The following is a 22,352-nucleotide window of genomic DNA, read 5'->3' on the forward strand; positions in this document are numbered from 1 at the left end:
AGAGCAAGCGAAGTCAACAGATCAGAGGAAATAATGAACGCCTGCCTGCCTTAAACGTTGCGTGTAAGCAGGGCAGGGACCGGGAGACACTTTCTATCGTAATGTGGTATTGTTATAAACATATACGGCACCTCAAGATCGTCTGAGATAATCAGTCCTGCTGCTCCTCTTGTAATTACAGTCATTTAAATGCAGGATTCTGCCTCGCTGCAGTAAAAGAGCTGAAGCATAACGACAGAATTCTGCACTAAAATGACACAAAACGCTTCGCATTTGCTTCGGATGATGGTTCTTATTCAAACGGGATGCGCCTGCTTACGGCCGGGATCGGGGATGGAAGCTCAAAAAGCGTGAAGCTTTTACTTTATTGCACCCGAGCAAGGTGGGGACAATTTTACCTCGTTTATACTTTCAGCAGTTTCATTTATAACATTTTAGATGGGAACAGTTTTTTGCACGGAAGCACTGACGACAGCGGTTAATGAGGGATTCAGTTCAAGTCTCCAAGGCTTAAAGGGAGTGGCTCAGGTGAAAATTCCTGATGGTTTGAATGTCCCAGACAAGAATGGACATCATTTACACTGTACGTTATTGCACTGAGCTTTACTGGGGGACTGAAGGAGTGAAGCATGGCAGCGTATTGGATGCCATGTGACAGCAGTCGAGCACCAAAGGAAAAAAGCTGCCTCCTCACCTGGGCTGGTGACGGCGCAGTCACTAAAGCGTTTAGATCTGTAGCGTGAGATCAGTGACGACGCGAGCAAGGCGGTGAGGAGACTCCAATTTGAAAGTATCTCTTGCCTTCACACAGAGCCGCTCCTGTTTCTGTATGGACCGGGGAGACTTCACGAGAAGACGCTCCCCATTTATAGAACCAGCCCTTCACTGATGTTGACTAATTTGTCGTCCCCAAAAAGATAGGCAGCAACACACTGATTGCGTTACTTATCCTGCCAGTTCTAATTTGGAGTAAAGCCTTCATCTAGTCTCCAAAATAGCAGTGCTTCAGGTTGACTTTTTGTTTTTTAGGTCAGTATATTTTTAAGGAGAAGATGGACTGAAGTTTTGATTTTTTGGGGGTTGGATAGAAGACCCACTTGAACTGAACTGCTGTTGAAGCCTGTTCTAATTTGTTTAAGATGGAAACGGGAAGCAGGGTCTCGTCTCACTGGACCTGAATGCACAGCGAGTTACTTCTCGTCTGCGTGTCCTGGTTGGGAAGGAAGCTGGTTACATTCTTTCTCTTTACCTCACTCTGAACTTGTATTCGCATGGATATGTTTAATATCGCATGGATATGTTTAATATCCCTTACCTCAGGCCCGTATTGCATTGAGCAGAAGTTCAGCGGAGATGTGCAAAAGCCCCGTGAGCTTGTTAGGCAGGGCAGCAGCTCTTTGCCCTCTACCTGACATTGTTATTAGAATTCTAGCTCACACCAGAGGCAGCAGTGCGAATGCACGGCCACGTCAAATGTCATTCAGCACCCTGATATTACAGGATGACCTGCAAAATCAGGTTTGTTAGCCTGTTAGCCCAGATGTTCCATAACATACCCGATTCCACCCCCCCGGAAGCTGTTTTCTCAAGAAGACAGAAGAGATTCAAATATTTCAGTGCCAAGGAACTGAGGAACGAAGCAGAAGTGTGGGGGGGGGGGGGGGGGGGGCTTGAATCGCCACCCTGCTTGTTCTTCATTTTTCAGGTTTTTGGTGGCCTTATGCGTAAATTACTCAATTTATTCCAGATCAAACATGAATGTATGTTTGATCTAGAATAGATTGAGTAATTTAATCTAGATCAAACATACAGTACCAAAATTTCACGAGTGACAGGCTGAAATGTTTTCTTATTATATGACAATAGTCTACCAAAGAAAATGTTAATGGAGCGTACAAAAGCTCCATTAACTGAGCTCAAAGTCAGATGCTAGTTATCGAATTATCCAATTAAATGCAAACATTTAGTCGACAGAGTTGTCAGTTGTTCATTGCTGCTGCATAGATGACAGTTGGCGGGCGGGGGCTAAGCAATCACCAGCGTTTGATTTGTTTGTCTGTCTGTCTGTTTGCAAGATAGCTCGAAAGGTTCATGGTTATAATCTATTATATGTTGTTGAGTACAACAACTTATCAACAGGCGGATCGGTGAAGAGGGAGCTGAGCTGAAAGGCAAAGCTCTCCATTTACTGGTCGATCTCTGCTCCTACCATCACCTGTGGTCCCGCGCTTTGGGTAGTGACCGAAAGAACAAGGTTGAGGGTCCAAGCGGCTGAAATGAGCTTCCTCCGTAGGGTGGCTGGGCGCAACCTTAGAGATCGGGTTAGAAGACGAGGTGGGTCGGACATCTACTTAGGATGCCTCCTGGGGAGGTGTCCAGGGCACGTCCCACCGGTAGGAGACCACGGGAAAGACCCAGGACACGCTGGAGAGACTATGTCTCTCGGCTGGCCTGGGAACGCCTCAGGATGCACCCCCAGAAGAGCAGGAAGAAGTGGGAAGTCTGGGCTTCCCTACTTGGGCTGCTGCCCCCGCGACCCGGCCCCGGATAAAGTGGTTTTGAAGATGGATGGATGGATGGAGTACAAAAAAGACATGGTAACAAAGAAAAAAAACATCACAGGTCCAAGCTAATCAGAAAATAACTGGGGGGATGCTGGTCAGGAGCGATCCCATTCAGTTCAGGGGGAAATTCAGATCAAGGGGCACATGAATGATCAATGATCCCCCCCCCCTCCATTCCATTCTAGTCATTAGCATGTGATACTGTATCATCAAAAGGTCATAGAGTACAGCAGGTGAAATATTAAATTCTCTTTAAAGCGCTAAACAGAAAAGACAAGAGCAAAAGAGGAATGATGGAAGATGAACCTCATCAGCTAATACATCATTTTTATAAGCAATAAAGGTAATAAAGCCCTGCTCAGTTCTCCTCGTCCCATAAAAGACTGTAAATCACTTCAGATATTTTACCTCAAAATAGACGTGTACATTCAAATCATGAATCAGTCATAAAGGAAATCATTTAATCTACATTTATTTGTGCGGGAGAAAAGACTTCATGATGCATTCAAGTACCCCCTACTAACACAGAAACACTACATAGCACTAACACTAGCTAATTTACCTCCGCCAAGGAGGTTATGTCTTTGCCGTTATTTATCTGTCTGTTAGCCGGCTACATATGGCGCTCAGGGTCAGCACTGGACAGCTCCATATGTAGCCGGCTATATATGGAGCTGTCCAGTGCTGATCCTGAAAGTGACGTCTTCCCCGTGGCATCGACTCGGGGAATGTTCTTTATCTTGCCCACTTCGGTTGGTTTTTTTGGTTTGCGCATGTCCATGACAAGACAAGGTGGTGGCTTTTTGGTTTTGCTTTGATTTTGTATCGATTATCTTTGTTCCTGCGTGATGATTGCATTTTTAAATGTGTTAATTTATTCCCATCACAAACTTTGGTTCATACTTATGATTTTTCTCATTAACAGTATGGCTTTATGAGTTTGACACCCCTGCTCTACACACACACTCGGCGCGATGACGGCAATAATCTCAGGAAGGAATAAAAATGCTTTGAATCATCCATCCATCTCCAAACCGCTTATCCAGGGCCGGGTCGCGGGGGAAGCAGCCTAAGCAGGGAAGCCTAGACGTCCCTCTGCCCGGCCGCTTCTTCCAGCTCTTCCGCGTTCCCAGGTCAGCCGAGAGACATCGTCTCTCCGGCGCGTCCTGGTCTTGGTCTTACTTACATCCCAATAAATTCTGAGAGCAATCCGGATACCCGCCTAAATCTGGATTTTCACATTTACTTGTAATATAGGCTTTTAAAATTAATTAATTAATAAATTGTAAAATATGCACTCAATTCACTCACCAAAATCACAGTCATAAAGAGGTCTTATGAACTATCATGAGATAGGAGAGAACAGGTGGAAAGGAAGCAGGGCTGGAAGATTAGGAGCAGGATTCAAGTTGTTTTTCTTTTTCTAAATGCCTTTTGCCTGTGTGAACACGTCAGATTTAATCAGTGTTCTTTTTTCCCCATTTTGCCATGTCTTCTACTCTCACTCGTCTCTCAACGCTCAGCTGGCCCCACATAAGCTTCACTCCCTTCACACATCTCCTCCCATCTATGCTCTCTTCAGGAATCACATATTTTTTTAAAATGACGCGTCGGTTCAGGCAGCTAATGTTCACACCCACGAAGCCCAAAAACGAGGGCAATTATAGCGCTTCTCTGCGCATTGTTACACACAGAGAAGCGCACAGGTGCACACGAGGCACCCACGTGCACGGCAGATGGCTTTGAGAAAATGCCAGAAACGTACTGCATCACTTAGCCAGGCAGAAGTCATTAAAACAGTGGCAATGAAAGAAAAGGAAACGATCAAAGGAGAACCAACAATAGTCAACGCATTACTAAACAATGGTCTGTGTGCTCTTGAGCAAGCTACGCCAACCAACCAACAACTAAAAGCAAAACAGCATTACAGGAAAGGTATGTCCTGTTCGAGTGGATGAAGGAACAGCAGATCGACAAGAACGAAAAGACAGAAGCAGGCAATCGCAAAACAGGTCCGTCCAGGTTTGCACCGGCAAGACAGAGACAAAGAGTGCGTGTCTCAATGGGAGGCTCGAGGACTGCGGGACAGGGACGGCGAGGCCCATCTGCTGCTGGCTGTGGCCGATCTGCTCTTTTCCTCCAGTCCACACACACTCGAGCAGCAAATCAGTGGGAACAGGCCAACATTAACTCCATCGTTACACGCGCGTGTCCTGACCTTCTCTTTCCAGTGGAGAATTCCAATAATGACCAGGATGAAGACACACACGCCGATCAGCGCAATGGCTGTCAGTAACACGCTGTTGCTTGGGGTCAGGTACAGCTTGGCACTCCAACTACGGAGAGAAAGAGGGGGAACATTGAACGTTCCTTTATGCTGTTTTATTTATTCTGTAACAAACCTGACGCACGGACCATGTCCCATGCTGTCCCATGTCCCATGCTGTCCCAGCATTCATAATCTATCATCTTTTAAACTGTTAGATTAGACTGTATGTGAGAAGTACACTAAATTGTCAGGTTTTGGTGGTTCAATTTCATTTCACCTGCATGCATGTGTGTGTGTGTGTGTGTGTGTGTGCATGTGTCTTGCCATGTCTTGCAAGCCTGCTATGCACCTGAGTGTTATGCGGCTCTGTGGAAGAGGATTCTTATAAAAGCCATCTGGAGCTCCTCCTGGGATTTAAGCTTTAATGTGAACAACATGACGATAACATGGGAATACATGCTGAAAGAAAAATGTGTGTGTGCGCCTATGAGCTGAGACAACATTAAGTTGATCATGTTATTCAAAGGACATGAAAAGTGCAGAATCGTATCCATAACAACAAGAATCAGCGGGTCTCCCAAGATATTCCACCACAGTGAACAAGCCAAACAGGCCGTTACGGTGCATCTACACTGCATTAGATCTATAAGCGTCCTGCAGGCCGTTACGGAGCATCTACACTGCATTAGATCTATAAGCGTCCTGCAGGCCGTTAAGGAGCATCTACACTGCATTAGATCTATAAGCATCCTGCAGGCCGTTACGGAGCATCTACACTGCATTAGATCTATAAGCGTCCTGCAGGCCGTTAAGGAGCATCTACACTGCATTAGATCTATAAGCGTCCTGCAGGCCGTTACGGAGCATCTACACTGCATTAGATCTATAAGCGTCCTGCAGGCCGTTACGGAGCATCTACACTGCATTAGATCTATAAGCATCCTGCAGGCCGTTACGGAGCATCTACACTGCATTAGATCTATAAGCGTCCTGCAGGCCGTTACGGTGCATCTACACTGCATTAGATCTATAAGCGTCCTGCAGGCCGTTACGGTGCCTCTACACTGCATTAGATCTATAAGCGTCCTGCAGGCCGTTACAGAGCATCTACACTGCATTAGATCTATAAGCGTCCTGCAGGCCGTTACGGAGCATCTACACTGCATTAGATCTATAAGCATCCTGCAGGCCGTTACGGAGCATCTACACTGCATTAGATCTATAAGCATCCTGCAGGCCGTTAAGGAGCATCTACACTGCATTAGATCTATAAGCGTCCTGCAGGCCGTTATGGAGCATCTACACTGCATTAGATCTATAAGCATCCTGCAGGCCGTTACGGTGCATCTACACTGCATTAGATCTATAAGCGTCCTGCAGGCCGTTACGGAGCATCTACACTGCATTAGATCTATAAGCATCCTGCAGGCCGTTACGGTGCATCTACACTGCATTAGATCTATAAGCGTCCTGCAGGCCGTTACGGTGCATCTACACTGCATTAGATCTATAAGCATCCTGCAGGCCGTTACGGAGCATCTACACTGCATTAGATCTATAAGCATCCTGCAGGCCGTTACGGAGCATCTACACTGCATTAGATCTATAAGCATCCTGCAGGCCGTTACGGAGCATCTACACTGCATTACATCTATAAGAATCCTGCAGGCCGTTACGGTGCATCTACACTGCATTAGATCTATAAGCATCCTGCAGGCCGTTACGGAGCATCTACACTGCATTAGATCTATAAGCATCCTGCAGGCCGTTAAGGTGCATCTACACTGCATTAGATCTATAAGCGTCCTGCAGGCCGTTACGGAGCATCTACACTGCATTAGATCTATAAGCGTCCTGCAGGCCGTTACGGTGCATCTACACTGCATGAGATCTATAAGCGTCCTGCAGGTCGTTACGGTGCATCTACACTGCATTAGATCTATAAGCGTCCTGCAGGTCGTTACGGTGCATCTACACTGCATTAGATCTATACGCGTCCTGCAGGCCGTTACGGTGCATCTACACTGCATTAGATCTATAAGCGTCCTGCAGGCCGTTACGGAGCATCTACACTGCATTAGATCTATAAGCATCCTGCAGGCCGTTAAGGAGCATCTACACTGCATTAGATCTATAAGCGTCCTGCAGGCCGTTACGGAGCATCTACACTGCATTAGATCTATAAGCGTCCTGCAGGCCGTTACGGTGCATCTACACTGCATTAGATCTATAAGCGTCCTGCAGGCCGTTACGGTGCCTCTACACTGCATTAGATCTATAAGCGTCCTGCAGGCCGTTACGGAGCATCTACACTGCATTAGATCTATAAGCGTCCTGCAAGCCGTTACGGAGCATCTACACTGCATTAGATCTATAAGCATCCTGCAGGCCGTTACGGAGCATCTACACTGCATTAGATCTAGAAGCATCCTGCAGGCCGTTAAGGAGCATCTACACTGCATTAGATCTATAAGCATCCTGCAGGCCGTTGAGGAGCATCTACACTGCATTAGATCTATAAGCATCCTGCAGGCCGTTACGGAGCATCTACACTGCATTAGATCTATAAGCATCCTGCAGGCCGTTACGGTGCATCTACACTGCATTAGATCTATAAGCGTCCTGCAGGCCGTTACGGAGCATCTACACTGCATTAGATCTATAAGCATCCTGCAGGCCGTTACGGTGCATCTACACTGCATTAGATCTATACGCGTCCTGCAGGCCGTTACGGTGCATCTACACTGCATTAGATCTATAAGCATCCTGCAGGCCGTTACGGAGCATCTACCCTGCATTAGATCTATAAGCATCCTGCAGGCCGTTACGGAGCATCTACACTGCATTAGATCTATAAGCATCCTGCAGGCCGTTACGGAGCATCTACACTGCATTACATCTATAAGAATCCTGCAGGCCGTTACGGTGCCTCTACACTGCATTAGATCTATAAGCATCCTGCAGGCCGTTACGGAGCATCTACACTGCATTAGATCTATAAGCATCCTGCAGGCCGTTACGGTGCATCTACACTGCATTAGATCTATACGCGTCCTGCAGGCCGTTACGGTGCATCTACACTGCATTAGATCTATAAGCATCCTGCAGGCCGTTACGGAGCATCTACCCTGCATTAGATCTATAAGCATCCTGCAGGCCGTTACGGAGCATCTACACTGCATTAGATCTATAAGCATCCTGCAGGCCGTTACGGAGCATCTACACTGCATTACATCTATAAGAATCCTGCAGGCCGTTACGGTGCCTCTACACTGCATTAGATCTATAAGCATCCTGCAGGCCGTTACGGAGCATCTACACTGCATTAGATCTATAAGCATCCTGCAGGCCGTTAAGGTGCATCTACACTGCATTAGATCTATAAGCGTCCTGCAGGCCGTTACGGAGCATCTACACTGCATTAGATCTATAAGCGTCCTGCAGGCCGTTACGGTGCATCTACACTGCATTAGATCTATAAGCGTCCTGCAGGTCGTTACGGTGCATCTACACTGCATTAGATCTATAAGCGTCCTGCAGGTCGTTACGGTGCATCTACACTGCATTAGATCTATAAGCGTCCTGCAGGCCGTTACGGAGCATCTACACTGCATTAGATCTATAAGCATCCTGCAGGCCGTTACGGTGCATCTACACTGCATTAGATCTATAAGCATCCTGCAGGCCGTTACGGAGCATCTACACTGCATTAGATCTATAAGCATCCTGCAGGCCGTTACGGAGCATCTACACTGCATTACATCTATAAGAATCCTGCAGGCCGTTACGGTGCCTCTACACTGCATTAGATCTATAAGCATCCTGCAGGCCGTTACGGAGCATCTACACTGCATTAGATCTATAAGCATCCTGCAGGCCGTTACGGTGCATCTACACTGCATTAGATCTATACGCGTCCTGCAGGCCGTTACGGTGCATCTACACTGCATTAGATCTATAAGCATCCTGCAGGCCGTTACGGAGCATCTACACTGCATTAGATCTATAAGCATCCTGCAGGCCGTTACGGAGCATCTACACTGCATTACATCTATAAGAATCCTGCAGGCCGTTACGGTGCCTCTACACTGCATTAGATCTATAAGCATCCTGCAGGCCGTTACGGAGCATCTACACTGCATTAGATCTATAAGCATCCTGCAGGCCGTTAAGGTGCATCTACACTGCATTAGATCTATAAGCGTCCTGCAGGCCGTTACGGAGCATCTACACTGCATTAGATCTATAAGCGTCCTGCAGGCCGTTACGGTGCATCTACACTGCATTAGATCTATAAGCGTCCTGCAGGTCGTTACGGTGCATCTACACTGCATTAGATCTATAAGCGTCCTGCAGGTCGTTACGGTGCATCTACACTGCATTAGATCTATAAGCGTCCTGCAGGCCGTTACGGAGCATCTACACTGCATTAGATCTATAAGCATCCTGCAGGCCGTTACGGTGCATCTACACTGCATTAGATCTATAAGCATCCTGCAGGCCGTTACGGAGCATCTACACTGCATTAGATCTATAAGCATCCTGCAGGCTGTTACAGTGCCTCTACACTGCATTAGATCTATAAGCGTCCTGCAGGCCGTTACGGAGCATCTACACTGCATTAGATCTATAAGCATCCTGCAGGCTGTTACAGTGCCTCTACACTGCACTAGATCTGTAAGCGTCCTGTTTATGTACCTGCTCGGTTTATCGTGGGGGTATGGGATGACGATGAGCTGAGAGTTGGGAATGATGGCCATCCACTCCTGCTTCCTTATTTCCTAGAAATAAACAGAACACAGATTAAATGGGTTTCTACTGACATACTACTAAATTATAATAAGAATACACGACGGCAGAGAGTCACACACACGCTGCGCTATGTGTGTTAGGTCCTCTGGGGCAGAGTAATTGGGCCTCACGGTGTTCCTTAGGTACTATAGAGCGGCTATTTTCAGCTGTGCATTTAAGACACAGACCGTGAAATACGTTCTCCTCCAACACAAAGTTCCACAATGTCTGAGTGCAATGTGGGTGTTTCATATTTGGATCCGAGATTAGGCATTTCTGCTGCTGTGTGTCAGAGTTCAGCCAAAACAAGTCATAGTCTCAGCCGTGATGAAATATATATCATCTTCCCTTTTCTGTAACAACTTGTCGTAGCAGCACGGAGGCTTCCTGTTCAGATGGAATTCACGGGAGACTACTGGAACCAGCATCTGAATGTCAGCCGGCAGCGCAGAAAAAGAGAACAAACCTGGTCGACAGGAAAGCAATCCCCCATTTAAGAGGAGTTGAGGTTCCAGACCTGAAATGAATTATGCTTTGGATGTTTTGTTATTTAAAAAAGGTAATGCATTGTGTTGTGTGTATATACAGAACTATACAAATTATTTTGCTGGGAACTTCATAGAATTCAATCAAGGGTACCTGGAACCCCCTTTAAAAATGATTTTTTTTTTCTACAACTCTCCAATAATGACGAACTGGATTTTGGGTAAAATATTGAGGACTGTGCATATTAATTGACGATATGATGGTATGGGGCGAGATCCTTTACTGAGAAAAGGAAGGCATCAACACACATAAGCACATCCATCCTTCATATCAGGAACAGCAACCTGAATATAAATGGAAAAATCAAGATAAATTCTTGATGTAAAAAGTGTTATGTGAAGACTGAGGTGTATATTCTGCATGTTTCTGACCAACTACTCCGTCCACTCTGCAATAAAACAAATGTCTGGATGGTTCCTCTACGCAAGCCTCTAATTATCATATGCAAGTGGAACCTCGGTTTTTGACCAAAACAATGAAGTCAAACAGATTTTTGGAGTTGGAACACACGAGTGGAGCCGAGGCGAACCGGACACCCGCGGACGAAGGCGGAGTCTAACCCGAGTCGGTTCAGTTTGAGTCGACCTGCCAGAGGAGAAATTATTTGCTTTGTGTGCGTATTTTTTTGCTTTGTTCTTTTTAGCTCTTAGTCATGGATCCAAAGAAAGGCAGCAGTAATACTACCGGAAAAGAAGAGAGGAAAGCAGTGAGAACAACTGTTGAATTAAAGAAGGAAATAATCGCCAATGGTGTTGGTGTCTTGGATTTTGCTGCGCAGTACCGTACAGCGCGATCGACTCCCTTTCAAAGGAACAACCCTTCCCCATTCTACACTTTCATGTGTTAACTGTTGTTTAGCTACACGTAGTTACATATTATTATGACTGTAGTCATGTAAATGGTAATTTATCTGGTGCGTCGGAACGGATTAATCTAGTTCCCATTATTTCTGATGGGAAATAGAGATTCGGTGTTTGAACAAATTGATTGTCGAACAGTATTACGGAAGGAATTATGTTCCGGGAAGCGAGGTTCCGCTGTATCTGGATTTATTTCTCGGCATAGTGACTGTGTTCAAGTAGGGAAGGCGTCATGTGGATGTACAGACACTGTTTACAGATTGACGTTGCGAGGTCTCGACTCAACACCCAACGGTGCCCGAGTTTTGATTTCTGGAAAGGAAAAAAAAACCCCTTCATCCTCATCCTCATCTGTTAGTTTGTCTTCTTACTCCAAAACGACCTTGTATTCTGATTTAGCGCCTGCTCAGTCATTTGGAGTTCAGGCTATGTTAGTTATTTCATAGCTGTGATGAATTAGCATTTCTAATTCAACTACATTTGGCAGAATCTCGGAGTGACTGCTCGGTTTCTTCATCGATTGAGAGGAAGTCACAGCTATTGTGAATAAGCATGCAACAACAGCATTGCTTTTTACATAATGAGCGCACTCTCGCCGCCAGCCATTGTCGCGAGCTACCATCAGTGCGGCAACTGTCGGGGGGGGGGGGGGGGGGGGGGGGCAGAGCTGGATACGAGTCAGCCTCCACAACTCTGCCTGAGAGCAGATCGGATCGGGCTGTTTGGAAGAGTAAAGTGCTCGCAAGTCGTCAGGGAGATACTCGGATTCAAAGGCAGGGAAAATGGCACACTGCGAGAGAGCGAGGGAGACAGATAGAGAGAGGGTGGCACACTGCGAGAGAGCGAGGGAGACAGATAGAGAGAGGGTGGCACACTGTGAGAGAGCGAGGGAGACAGAGAGAGGGTAGCACACTGTGAGGGAGACAGATAGAGAGAGGGTGGGTGAGGGAGACGGAGAGAAGGCGAGAGTGACAAGCAGGGGACTGATTAGTGAAGCAAACCACTTTGAGCAAAGGGAATCCCCTGGGTGGATGTGAACAGTAGGAAAGATACTCAAAAGAAAAAAGATGGGGAGGGGGGGGGGGGGGGGGGGGGGGGAGAGAAAAGAGGAATGATTGGACAGAAGACACAAGAGTTCCAAGTGGATTTTTAGAAAACATCTCCTTATGTGAAACAGCAGGCAGAGAATCACCGAGGAGGGGGAAACTGTGAAGAGTAAATGAATGGAAAGAGTTTAGAAAGGACAGAGGGACAAAGGGAGTTGACAGACAGATCTGGGTGGCGCAGTGGTCAGGGTATTGTTCACCTCCTCCTTATTACAGGTAGATTTCTTGGCGTTATCTCATTCCCGACTCACCCTGGGTATCAGAATAAATAAATAACATGCAATAATTGCCTGCATTTTCAGGCATTCATTAATTCACTTTGTAGAGGGAATAGGTGAGGAGGAGGAGGAGGAGGAAAAATGGCTGTAAAAAGCAAGTGTGCAGCCTGTTTGAGATGAATGTCCTTGGTGCGCTCCAGCTTCTGAGTCGCAGACCAACCCATCTATAACGCTAATCAGTTCCCCGACGACGAACTTGGTACCACGTGGGAGGAGGAACAAGGTTCTCCGTCTCACCCAATAATCAGCGTGACAAGCGAGCCAACGAGAGGCAGAAAAGATGGAGAGGAGCACAGAGACGGTGAGAGACGCGAACTGACGAGCGCTGACATTTTACAAGGTGCAGTGCAGAAACGTGGCCGACGCAGAGATTTAGAACAAGAACACCCGATCAATTATTTACAATATTGATACAACGCTGCCGTGCAGTACGAAGGAAGGCACGCGTTGGGTCACCATCTACTCCCAGCTGGCAGCCTGGCTTCTTCTCTTTACTCGGTGGATGTGCCGCCCAATCAAGCCTCAGTGGGCTCCCAAGGTGCATTCTGAATGATCAACAGCTGCTACAACAGAGAAACGAGATAGTCCTCACGACTCTCTCCGGATCAATCCCCCCACCCCACCTTACTGTTCCATTTGCACTGCGTGATTACGCTAGTTTACTGCTGCTAGTACACATCTGTGTATCCACTCCTGCTGCTGCTGATGTGTCCGTACTTGTATGGTTTTTGTATTTTGTCATTACTATTAGATGTAGCACGACTTCACCGAGAAACGTTCCTAGTCAGTGAACACTCACTGACAATGGCAATAAACTACTTCTGATTCTGATTCTGATCTGATTCTGATGTGTCTTTTTAATTTATTGTCGATGATTTATGTACCAAGGACTTTCAAAGGAAACAAGACCGAAAGGGCTCTTTAGAAATGCTCCTCTTAGACAGGATGTTTGACTGTACTTGCACTGTAATACATTCCATTGTTTGACTGTACTTGTACTGCTCTAACATTCTATCTAATAAATATATTCATCATCATCATCATCACCCTCGTAGACTCTCGTGAACAGTTTGAAGACATGAACATTTGTCTGGTACAAACTGGTACAAACACTCGTTACCGTGAAACTTGTGGCAGAAAGTGCTGCATGCACTCAGTGACACCGACAACCTCTCGGTAACGGAAAAAACTAAACCTTTAAGCTTGAAAGGTGTCTTGCACACTGACAAATGAGGGCGATCACATAACCTCCACCCAACTCTATTGGCAGTGGTAACCAACTATAAATGCTTCTTGTAATACGTGGCGGTCTCTGCTCGGCATCGCTGCTTTGATGAGAAACTCTGTGGAGGGAAACGTTTCCTCTGAATCTTCACAAAACACTCTTGAAGCCAGTCTCAGAAATATGCTGCATAAAGCTCATTACGGCAGCGAGCCTGAGCTGTGGGAGAATAACGACTGTTTGACTTCACGCTTATGACTATAAAAGAACCCAAACTGCACTGACAATGAAAAAGGCAAGCATTTGATACTTTTCTTGGGAAGCTTCCTGGTTCTTAACATCATGATCCGGAGGCTATTTTTTTGTTCATCGCTTGCTTCCTTCTTATCTGAGACTCATGACAGAGACGTAAAATGTCTCCGCCACGCCTGCCACGCGCCGTTAGGTTCAGGGCAGGCGGGGCTTCTCAGAAACGACTTAACGAGACACGTGACACTTTAGGAAACAACTCTGTCGATGTAATTTGCTCCCAAATGGTTGAAAGGGCTTATAAGCTAAGCTTTGGCTGCTCAGCACACCTCCTTCCTTTATCCCGCGCCTGCCGCTTCCTCCAACTGGAGCGCTGTGGCGTGGGTCGCGCAAGTATAACCTTCTGGTCGGTTCTCACCTTCACTCCGGGCTGCCGGGGGATGCCGACGAAGAGGTGGTCGAGGAAGTTGGCACTGCGGCCGAGACCCAGCACCGTGTAGGGCAGCTGGAGGGAGAAGTGAGCTGATTGGCTCAATTGGCCGGCTGAAAGGAGGGGAGGGAGAAGAAGAAGAAAAAAGTTTAAATGTCACAAAAACAATCTGCTTTCTCAACACAACATCAGAATAGCTAACGAGCCTTTTATTAGAGGCTACTGTTTTGCTCCGAGTACTATTAGATGGATTGCCAAGATAATATACATTCACTACTCTCCACAGGATGCACCCTGTTGACTTTGCTTTTTGCATGAAATGTCATCTAGTTCCCTCTTGAGATAGATATTTGGTGAAATATATCAAAAGGTGCCAACTGGATCACCACGACATTTTCTACGGACATTTATGGCGCCCTCAGGATGACTCCCAAGGAGCCTGACGCGACTTTGTGAACATAGCGACCCGGTGGATCTTTCTGCAGGTCAAAATCTTGACCTTTCATCTTTATATCTGAAATAAGGATTGCCACGATATTTCACACAAACATTCGGTATAATGTATCCATATTGTTTAAACATAAACATTCGACGTGAAGATGGTGAATGCATAAATGCCACACATCAGAATATCAACTGTCAGTTAGGTGTTTGCATTTATAAGCTTGGTGCATGACTTTCTGATCAATACAGCATATTGTTGCACATTATATGTAATAACCCCCCCCAATGAACCCCTTCCTCACTATTCTCATACAACTCCACATCTCCCAGTTCTTTTGCTTTGCTCATCTCTCCCTCCTCTCCCCACGATACATCCCTCCCATTTGGCCTTGCCTATTTCATCTGCCCTTTCTCTCCTCCCTCCTGTTTGTCCCCCCCCCCCCCTTTATCCCCTTCAGCTGCTGCTCTTGCCTACGCCACCTAACTGCCAAGTGCAGCCGACATAAATCTATGTGGGCTATGTGGTAAACAAAGACAGGGAAGGAGAGAGCGAGAGGGATGGAAGAACGAGAGAGGACGCCTCGGGGCAGCCACTGATCAGAACTAATGCAGATGGACGGCGTATTGCAGGCTAAGAAGAGAACAGCTTCGCTTCTCTCTTTACCTTTCAATTAATCTGAACCTCAGTTCAGCTGGAAAAAAGAAAATGCTGCTTTTCATCGTCGGGCTTTTCAGCTGATCATGGATCAAATCGTTCAAACTCACTGCAAGTCAACGTAGTTTTAGTTTCCCTCGCGTCTGATTGGAGGCTTTAAGGACCAGACCTTGCTAGTAGGCTAGTAATACTATGAGTAATTAAACATTGGCTGCGTTTACATGGACACATTTAATCGGATTAAAAGACTGATCGGAATAAAAATGCTTCATGTACACCCCCAAATTGCAATAGACTGATCCGATCAAACTCAATCCGATCAATATTTGATTCCGATCGAGAGGGGTGGTTTATACTGATTGATAATCTGAGCAGCGCGCATGGAAACACTTATTCCGATGTTTCGGTACAAACCGTCCTTACTGCGCATGTCTGTGACGTCAGCTAAACGCGCTTCTTCTATTCCCAGAAGCTAGCTGAAGCAGAGCGAGCAAAAGACACGGTGAGCGAAAGACAGAACTGGTCAAAATCTGAGACAAACACGTTGCCGGAGACATTAAAGGAGGAAACTAACAGCGCAAACGGGGAAAATGTGAGCAATAACGCTGACGTTTCCAGCAGAAAAAGGGCGGAGCCATGTTTTGTTTACAACGGAAGTCGCTACGGCTTTTTCTTCTACTGGTATTTACGGTTTAATTGGTAAAATTGCGCATGTCGAAATAATTTATTCTGAATGCCACCAAAGATATTTTAACTGCTAAAAAGAACAGTTCGGTTGGTACAGAGCAGGTGAAGTAATGCAGTCTTGAAAATATATAATTCCTTTTAAATAATAGTATAATAATAATTTAGGTGTATTTACAGGTTAAGACTGCTTTAACAAGGTTAGTTGTAGAAGCATTTAAGATTAAAAAAAACAAATGTCCACCATCCACGACGCTGTCAATGAAGCACTTTGGCGCTGGTTGGACAGAGCAATGACATAAACTTTCATCACCCTCCGTCAAATGAATCATTTCTCTGTTCTTTCTGGATATTCTTGGCTTGATGTTGCTCTTGGTTTTCTATTTTCCTGATCTAGTGGTGGGGCTGCGGTGCTGCAAGGTGGCAGTGCAAGCGTCTTAATAACACAGTCTGGGTATCTAAAAGGGGGGGGGGGGGGGGGGGGACTATTGACTCCAGGAAGAGCTGGGCCCAGTTTTCACGGACATTGACTCGTTCAGGGTTAGCACAAAGCCCAGGCCTCTAACAGGCAGTGAAAATGACTCCTGGTGTGTCTGACATTTAACTATGATGCCTGTATGTGTGTGTGTGTGTGTGTGTGTGTGTGTGTGAAAAAGAGTGTCAAAGAAATGTAATAGATCTGTAACCACTGTAAAAGCTTCCAACTGACAAGTAGCATTCGTTTTAAGCCATACGAGCAGCCTTGCTCTACCGACGATCACACTGGAATGTCGGTTGGTTAATATTCCTCTTTGATCCAGACAGAAATATCTACCACTAATGGGCTAATTCCATTAAAACACATGTCCTTTGGAATTTGCGTAATTTGTGTAATTGTTGTCCTGATGTTATTGACAGGAATTGATTGGTTCAAGTTTTGACAATAATGCTTTAAATATTTGGTTTAGTAGAATCCGAATTTGAACAACAGTATAAAAACACACCTCGTCTGCGGTGAGGGGCTTTGGTATAGCCGGGGCTGGAGGAAAGTATTTTTTCTTGTTCCAAGCCTGATAAATAAAATAAAATGAACAAGGTACTGTACAAACACACGCTGCACGTGATGACAAAATTCGACATTACGCATTGGTGCAAGGCTTTTGCAGTAGAACTAAAATGAGAGAACCGAAAGTCAGGCCCTTCGGCTTTCTGTAAACTCACACATGGAGATGGACATCACCAAATATGGGGAGGGAGCGAGGGTAACACCCCTGCTGAAACTCATTATCAACAACCAGCAGCAGCCACATGAGAGCTTTAGGGGTTTTGTTTACCGGCTTTCAGCTCCAAGCCCTTCACCTGCAGGCGTTTGCATCATGTAACCAGCAAATGGCCTTTATGGCAATGCAACTTCTTTTTGTTGGTGTCCACCCTTCCTCCAGACAGACTAACAGGATCTTATGGCACCACACAAGAACGAGAGTTAGGGTGTTACTCTGCGATAGACCCAATGGCGGGGGCATTTTTAAATTACTCCACTGCGACGTTCCATTGAAATCTGCCCATCGGCCATGACAGGATAGGACTTTGGAGGGGATTGGGCCTGAGTCTAGGTTTGATGCTTTTGACAGGCTGTCATTCCCGACAGGTGCTTGGCTTTAACTTGGCCACTCGGCATGGTGGAGTGGGTATGATTGTGTGTGTGTGTGTGTGTGTGTGTCTGATGGAGGATCAAGCAGGGTTACATTGCAGGCAGGGAGCCTGGCTTAGTGTCTGCTGAGTGCTGTGTGTGGCTTGGAAATGTGGCCAGAGCTGGAACAAAGCCATTTCACGACACGAGGAGCCTGGCAAAGGGTATTATGCAGAGCAGTATACGGGATTTACAGCTTGTGTGTGTGTGTGTGTGTTGGTCTATCTCCCTTTGGCAGAGAGTGGAGGCCTTGGTGGAGAATTCCACCCTGTAGACCTAACAAACAGGATTCAATCCATCTTTGGAAGGCAAAGCCGATTCAAGGCAGTTCTTGTCAGCCTGTGTGTGTGTGTGTGTGTTTACTGCCCGAAGCACAACATATTTTAAAATTCTACACACAGAACATGTCACATTCAACAGGTCAGGGCTCAAAAGTTAAAATCCATGGGAGAATTGATCTTTTGTGAAAAGGTGTTGAAACTGAAGTTCGACCATCCACAGTTTGTTTTTTGCACCAATCCGCAGTCGCCATCTGACTGAACAGAATTAAACATTGCACCTTTTCAAATTTGAGGTGTTCAGTGCAATGCTAAGTTATGTAATATTTAATTTAATGATGCACAGAATGCAACGTTACACTCCTATTATGGAAAGCTCGTTGGAACAAGAAGGACAACAAATATTTCTCTTGTTTATTATATCAAATTTGATCAACCTTTCGTATTTCGTTGAACATTGAAGACTTTCATCTTGTGTCGGACATCTTTCTCTTACTGAAAAAAGGCTTGAATTCCTGGACTCTTCTAGTTTTACATCAAATATTTGCCTTTTGATGTACCGCAGTCACAGAGTACCCGGACCTGAAACTAAGAGCACTACACACGCACGCATGTGTGGAAACTGCATTAACTTTCGTTTGAACTGTCATGGTTTTTGGTTAAGCTGTATTCAACAAATGGCCAAATTATTTTTTGGGATAAAAATACAGCATTATATTGAAGTGGACACATTTTACTGGCTCATGGGCATTGCAAGGAAAAATAGGAAAAGATGTAGAAAATAGAAAGAGACAGGAAGAGGACATGGATGCCTCTGAGGAAGCTCCAACATAATGTGTGTGTGAGTGTGTGTATGCATGGATGCATACACGTATTTGTGTGTGTGCCCATCTACTAAGGTCTTGTGACACGTATCCCTTTGAAAATCAGGGTTAACCCCCCTCTAAGATATGCAGAGAGACAAAGTAATGTCTCTGAGGAAAACGTTTTGCTGTAAACATGAAAACAAGTCAAATGAAACAAGAAATATAAGAGTTACGATCTGCACGATTTACGACCAGCCGTACTTACGACCGGTCCGTGAGACATTTGTTCCCGAGCTGCACAGAAAGAAGAAATAATTTCTCTAATTTCCGTTGTATTGATTATTATAGTCTGACAGGTGTTTTATTTTGAAAAACGACCGGATCTTCTCCAACGTAACAATCGTCTGTGAATCTTCTTGGTCACGTGATACGATACTCAAAAAAATAAAGCCATAAAAAACTAGCGAAAATTAGTAAAAAAATCAAAAGTCTTTGGAGAGCTGCTTTACAAAGATGAAAAGGCAAACCGAGGAGCTGAGAGCAGAAAGTTTCTTCATACTTAAAATCCGGTTTATCGATGGGTGACTGAAGCACCAAGTCCGTTCTGCATGATATGTGGTGACAAGCTAGCAAACGAGGTAACAAAACTGCTTCGGCACATAGAGACCAAGAACATGAATATGAAAAACAGAAGCACTTACTGACACCACTACTTCAACAAATGTGCACGATGTAGGGTTTTACCAAACCCTCTTCCGGTTCTTGTTCTCCGTTGTGGGTGCGTATTCAATGAGGAGAATGTGGGTTAAGATTAAGACATTTATATAATTAACAGATCAGTACAGTTAGTTCGGATATCAGCGCTGAGATTCCAACACAGCTCTCGTGCCCGCGCTTCATTGGAATGAAGACGCTTCCCGCTTCGTCCCCACGTCATTCTGTCCCCTGAAGGCGGGACTTTGCCCCAGCCAATCTAAGCCCATGTCTATCTGTGTTGTGTGATGTCACTGTTGTGATGCGTTCAATTGAAATCAGTCATTACAATAACAAACTAAACGTGGTGCGTCCCTGTTGTTCTGTCGGCATGTAAACACGTTGTGGAATCCCATCTAATATGGAAATTCCCTACAACGAGTAGATTGGTGTAATAATCGCTTAATAGTTATTGCAAGTTGTGGGGAGGCACAAATAACACAGCTGGTGTAGTGGTTAGTGCTGTCGCGTCACAGCAACAAGGTACTGGGTTCAAATCTGTGTCTACCTGTACGGAGTGTTGTATGTTCTCATGGTGACTGCGGGGGATAGAAGTGCACACAGTCACACTTTTATGGACAGCTGCTTCAGGCTGTAGAGCCACACTCAGTCCATGTGTAGTGGAGTCAAGATATAGACATTGATTTGTGATAAAGTGTGTGTATCCATGGTGATAAGCTGAAGCACCAATAAGTCTTGCAGCTTCATACTTATGCATGTTGACAAATAACAACTAAAACTACAATGTACAACAATAATAATAATCAAAATTGTGAAAATTGACGTTTTCATTCATTCTATTTCATAAATAAAAAAACAAGTAACAATTGTGACGACAAAACAATAACAACAAATAATTGACAAATAGAAGTCAGAGGAAATTAAGACCAAGTTCACAAAACTACATATGGATCGTTTTAAATGATAGAAAAATGTCTGCAAGTTTGTGCTTCGGAGGTTGATAAAAGAACATAATGAGCTGTGCACTCATGTGTCCTTGTGAGACTAGAAACATTTAAATTTCATTGGAAAGATTTTAATCTATTTAGGAAATATTTTTCCTTATTATAAATGGAAAATAATATGACTGTATCTTTCCAGATATCACCACCACCCCGCCCCCCACAGTGGGTGCTGAGTCCACCGGAGGTCAGGCCCATGCCCAGTTTATGAAAATCAGTTAGCATTGATGTAGCTAAATTAAAATGCAGCATCATAGGTAGCACGGTAAGCATGAGCTAGCATAGCACAGCCAGTGTCTCCCGTGAGCCAGATGAATGCAGGGGGGTCTCGGCAGGAACCGCGACCCCCCTGCATTCAACCTTAAATGTAAAAGACCGGATCGATCGTGGCCCGGGTTAACAACAATCGCCAACAGTGCTGCTAACTCACAGCACACTGGTGGAAATTGGATTACTGCGGGTCAAAGACAGAGATGAAGAAGAGGAGGAAGATGCAGGTGCATCAGCAGAGCAAAGAGTTTCAGTAATTTAAGCACAAGGATGTTTGGACACCAACGAATGAAGACAGAGAGATGACAACGATGACAAATTAAAGTTAAACAATGCTGTGGACAATTTATGGCATGTAAAAACTGTCTGCAGCGGGAAGAGAGAGAGAGAGAGAAAGCGGAGGAATGGAGTCAGGATGCAGAGGAGATAAACAGTGAGGAGGAGAGAGGTGAAGGACTCAAAAAACAAGAAGAGAAAATGCTACGCCTAATCAATAGTAATTCCCCAAGTCTGCATGGAGGGTTATCTCTCCAGTTGTTCTCTCCCCTCCACTCCAATATTTCCTTCCTTCCTTTCATCAGTTGTGATCTTCCTGTGCTCTTCTTCCATCACCAACCTCTCTCATTTATTCAACGCTCATTTTCCATCCTTTGTTCCTTTCAGCATCTCCACTGTTTTCAGCTCTCTCCTCCGAACCTTCTCATTTTCGTCCCTTTCAACTGTTTCCATGTTTCTCTTCCACCCACTTTCCTATCTCGCTCCCATATTGAGAATTCTCCCGCGCCTGCAATAAAATGATTTGAAAATAGGCCGACACTCGGTGGCCTGCTGCGATCTGTGGAAACGCGGGTGCACCCACTGCGGCTGGAGGTCATTGTGAAGCTGGTTTTCACAATGTCGCTTTAGGCGTCGTCATGATTAACAAAAAGGGAGAGAAGCGGTCAACAGACTAAGCAAATGTAATTTGTCATTTGAGTTCGATTCCAAGTTGGATCTACAGATTGCCTAAAAGATTAAGGTATAATAAATATTGTAGACATGTGTGACTTCAGGCAAACCTGTTTAGCTGATTCTGCGTGTACAATTATGTGAACTGTGTGCATGTGTGTGCATTAGCCATTTCTAATCCCCTGAATGCATTAGCTTAATTAGACAGTCTGTAGAGGACTCCACATTGATCTGGGCGCGCTATGACTCTCCTCTCTGCGATCACTCACTCTTTTCTATCTTCCACTGCCCTCTCTCTTTCAGTCACTTCCTCCTGTATTGCTTATGCACCTCCTCTTTTCTCCCTTGTTCCCTCTCTGTGCATTGTCATCTTCGGCACCGTAGACACGCTCATCCCGTCTGTACACAGCCAATAACCCCAGTTATAATTATTTATGACTGTTAGCACTATGCTTTTCATTCGATTCCACTATGGGGCACCAACAGCCAAATACGTTGAGTTTAAAGAAGCTAAATTAATGAAGGACTGCTGATTTATCGAACTGAAAACCCAGAGGAGACAGCATTT

The 22,352-nt window shown here is 45.3% G+C and overlaps 1 protein-coding gene across 1 annotated transcript in view; it reads right to left on the reverse strand.

Annotated features, from left to right (window-relative positions):
- itfg1 (integrin alpha FG-GAP repeat containing 1) overlaps positions 1-22,352 on the reverse strand; it is a 109,375-nt gene that overhangs the window by 2,768 nt on the left and 84,255 nt on the right. Inside the window, exons 15-17 of the mRNA XM_068738971.1 lie at positions 14,304-14,428; positions 9,532-9,614; positions 4,783-4,900 (exon numbers count right to left, since the gene is read on the reverse strand). Of these exons, the coding sequence (XP_068595072.1) occupies positions 4,783-4,900; positions 9,532-9,614; positions 14,304-14,428 (326 nt within the window). The remainder of the gene's footprint in view (positions 1-4,782; positions 4,901-9,531; positions 9,615-14,303; positions 14,429-22,352) is intronic.

This window comes from Brachionichthys hirsutus, chromosome 1 (genome assembly GCF_040956055.1).
Source record: "Brachionichthys hirsutus isolate HB-005 chromosome 1, CSIRO-AGI_Bhir_v1, whole genome shotgun sequence".
In the NCBI taxonomy this organism is placed as follows: domain Eukaryota; kingdom Metazoa; phylum Chordata; class Actinopteri; order Lophiiformes; family Brachionichthyidae; genus Brachionichthys; species Brachionichthys hirsutus.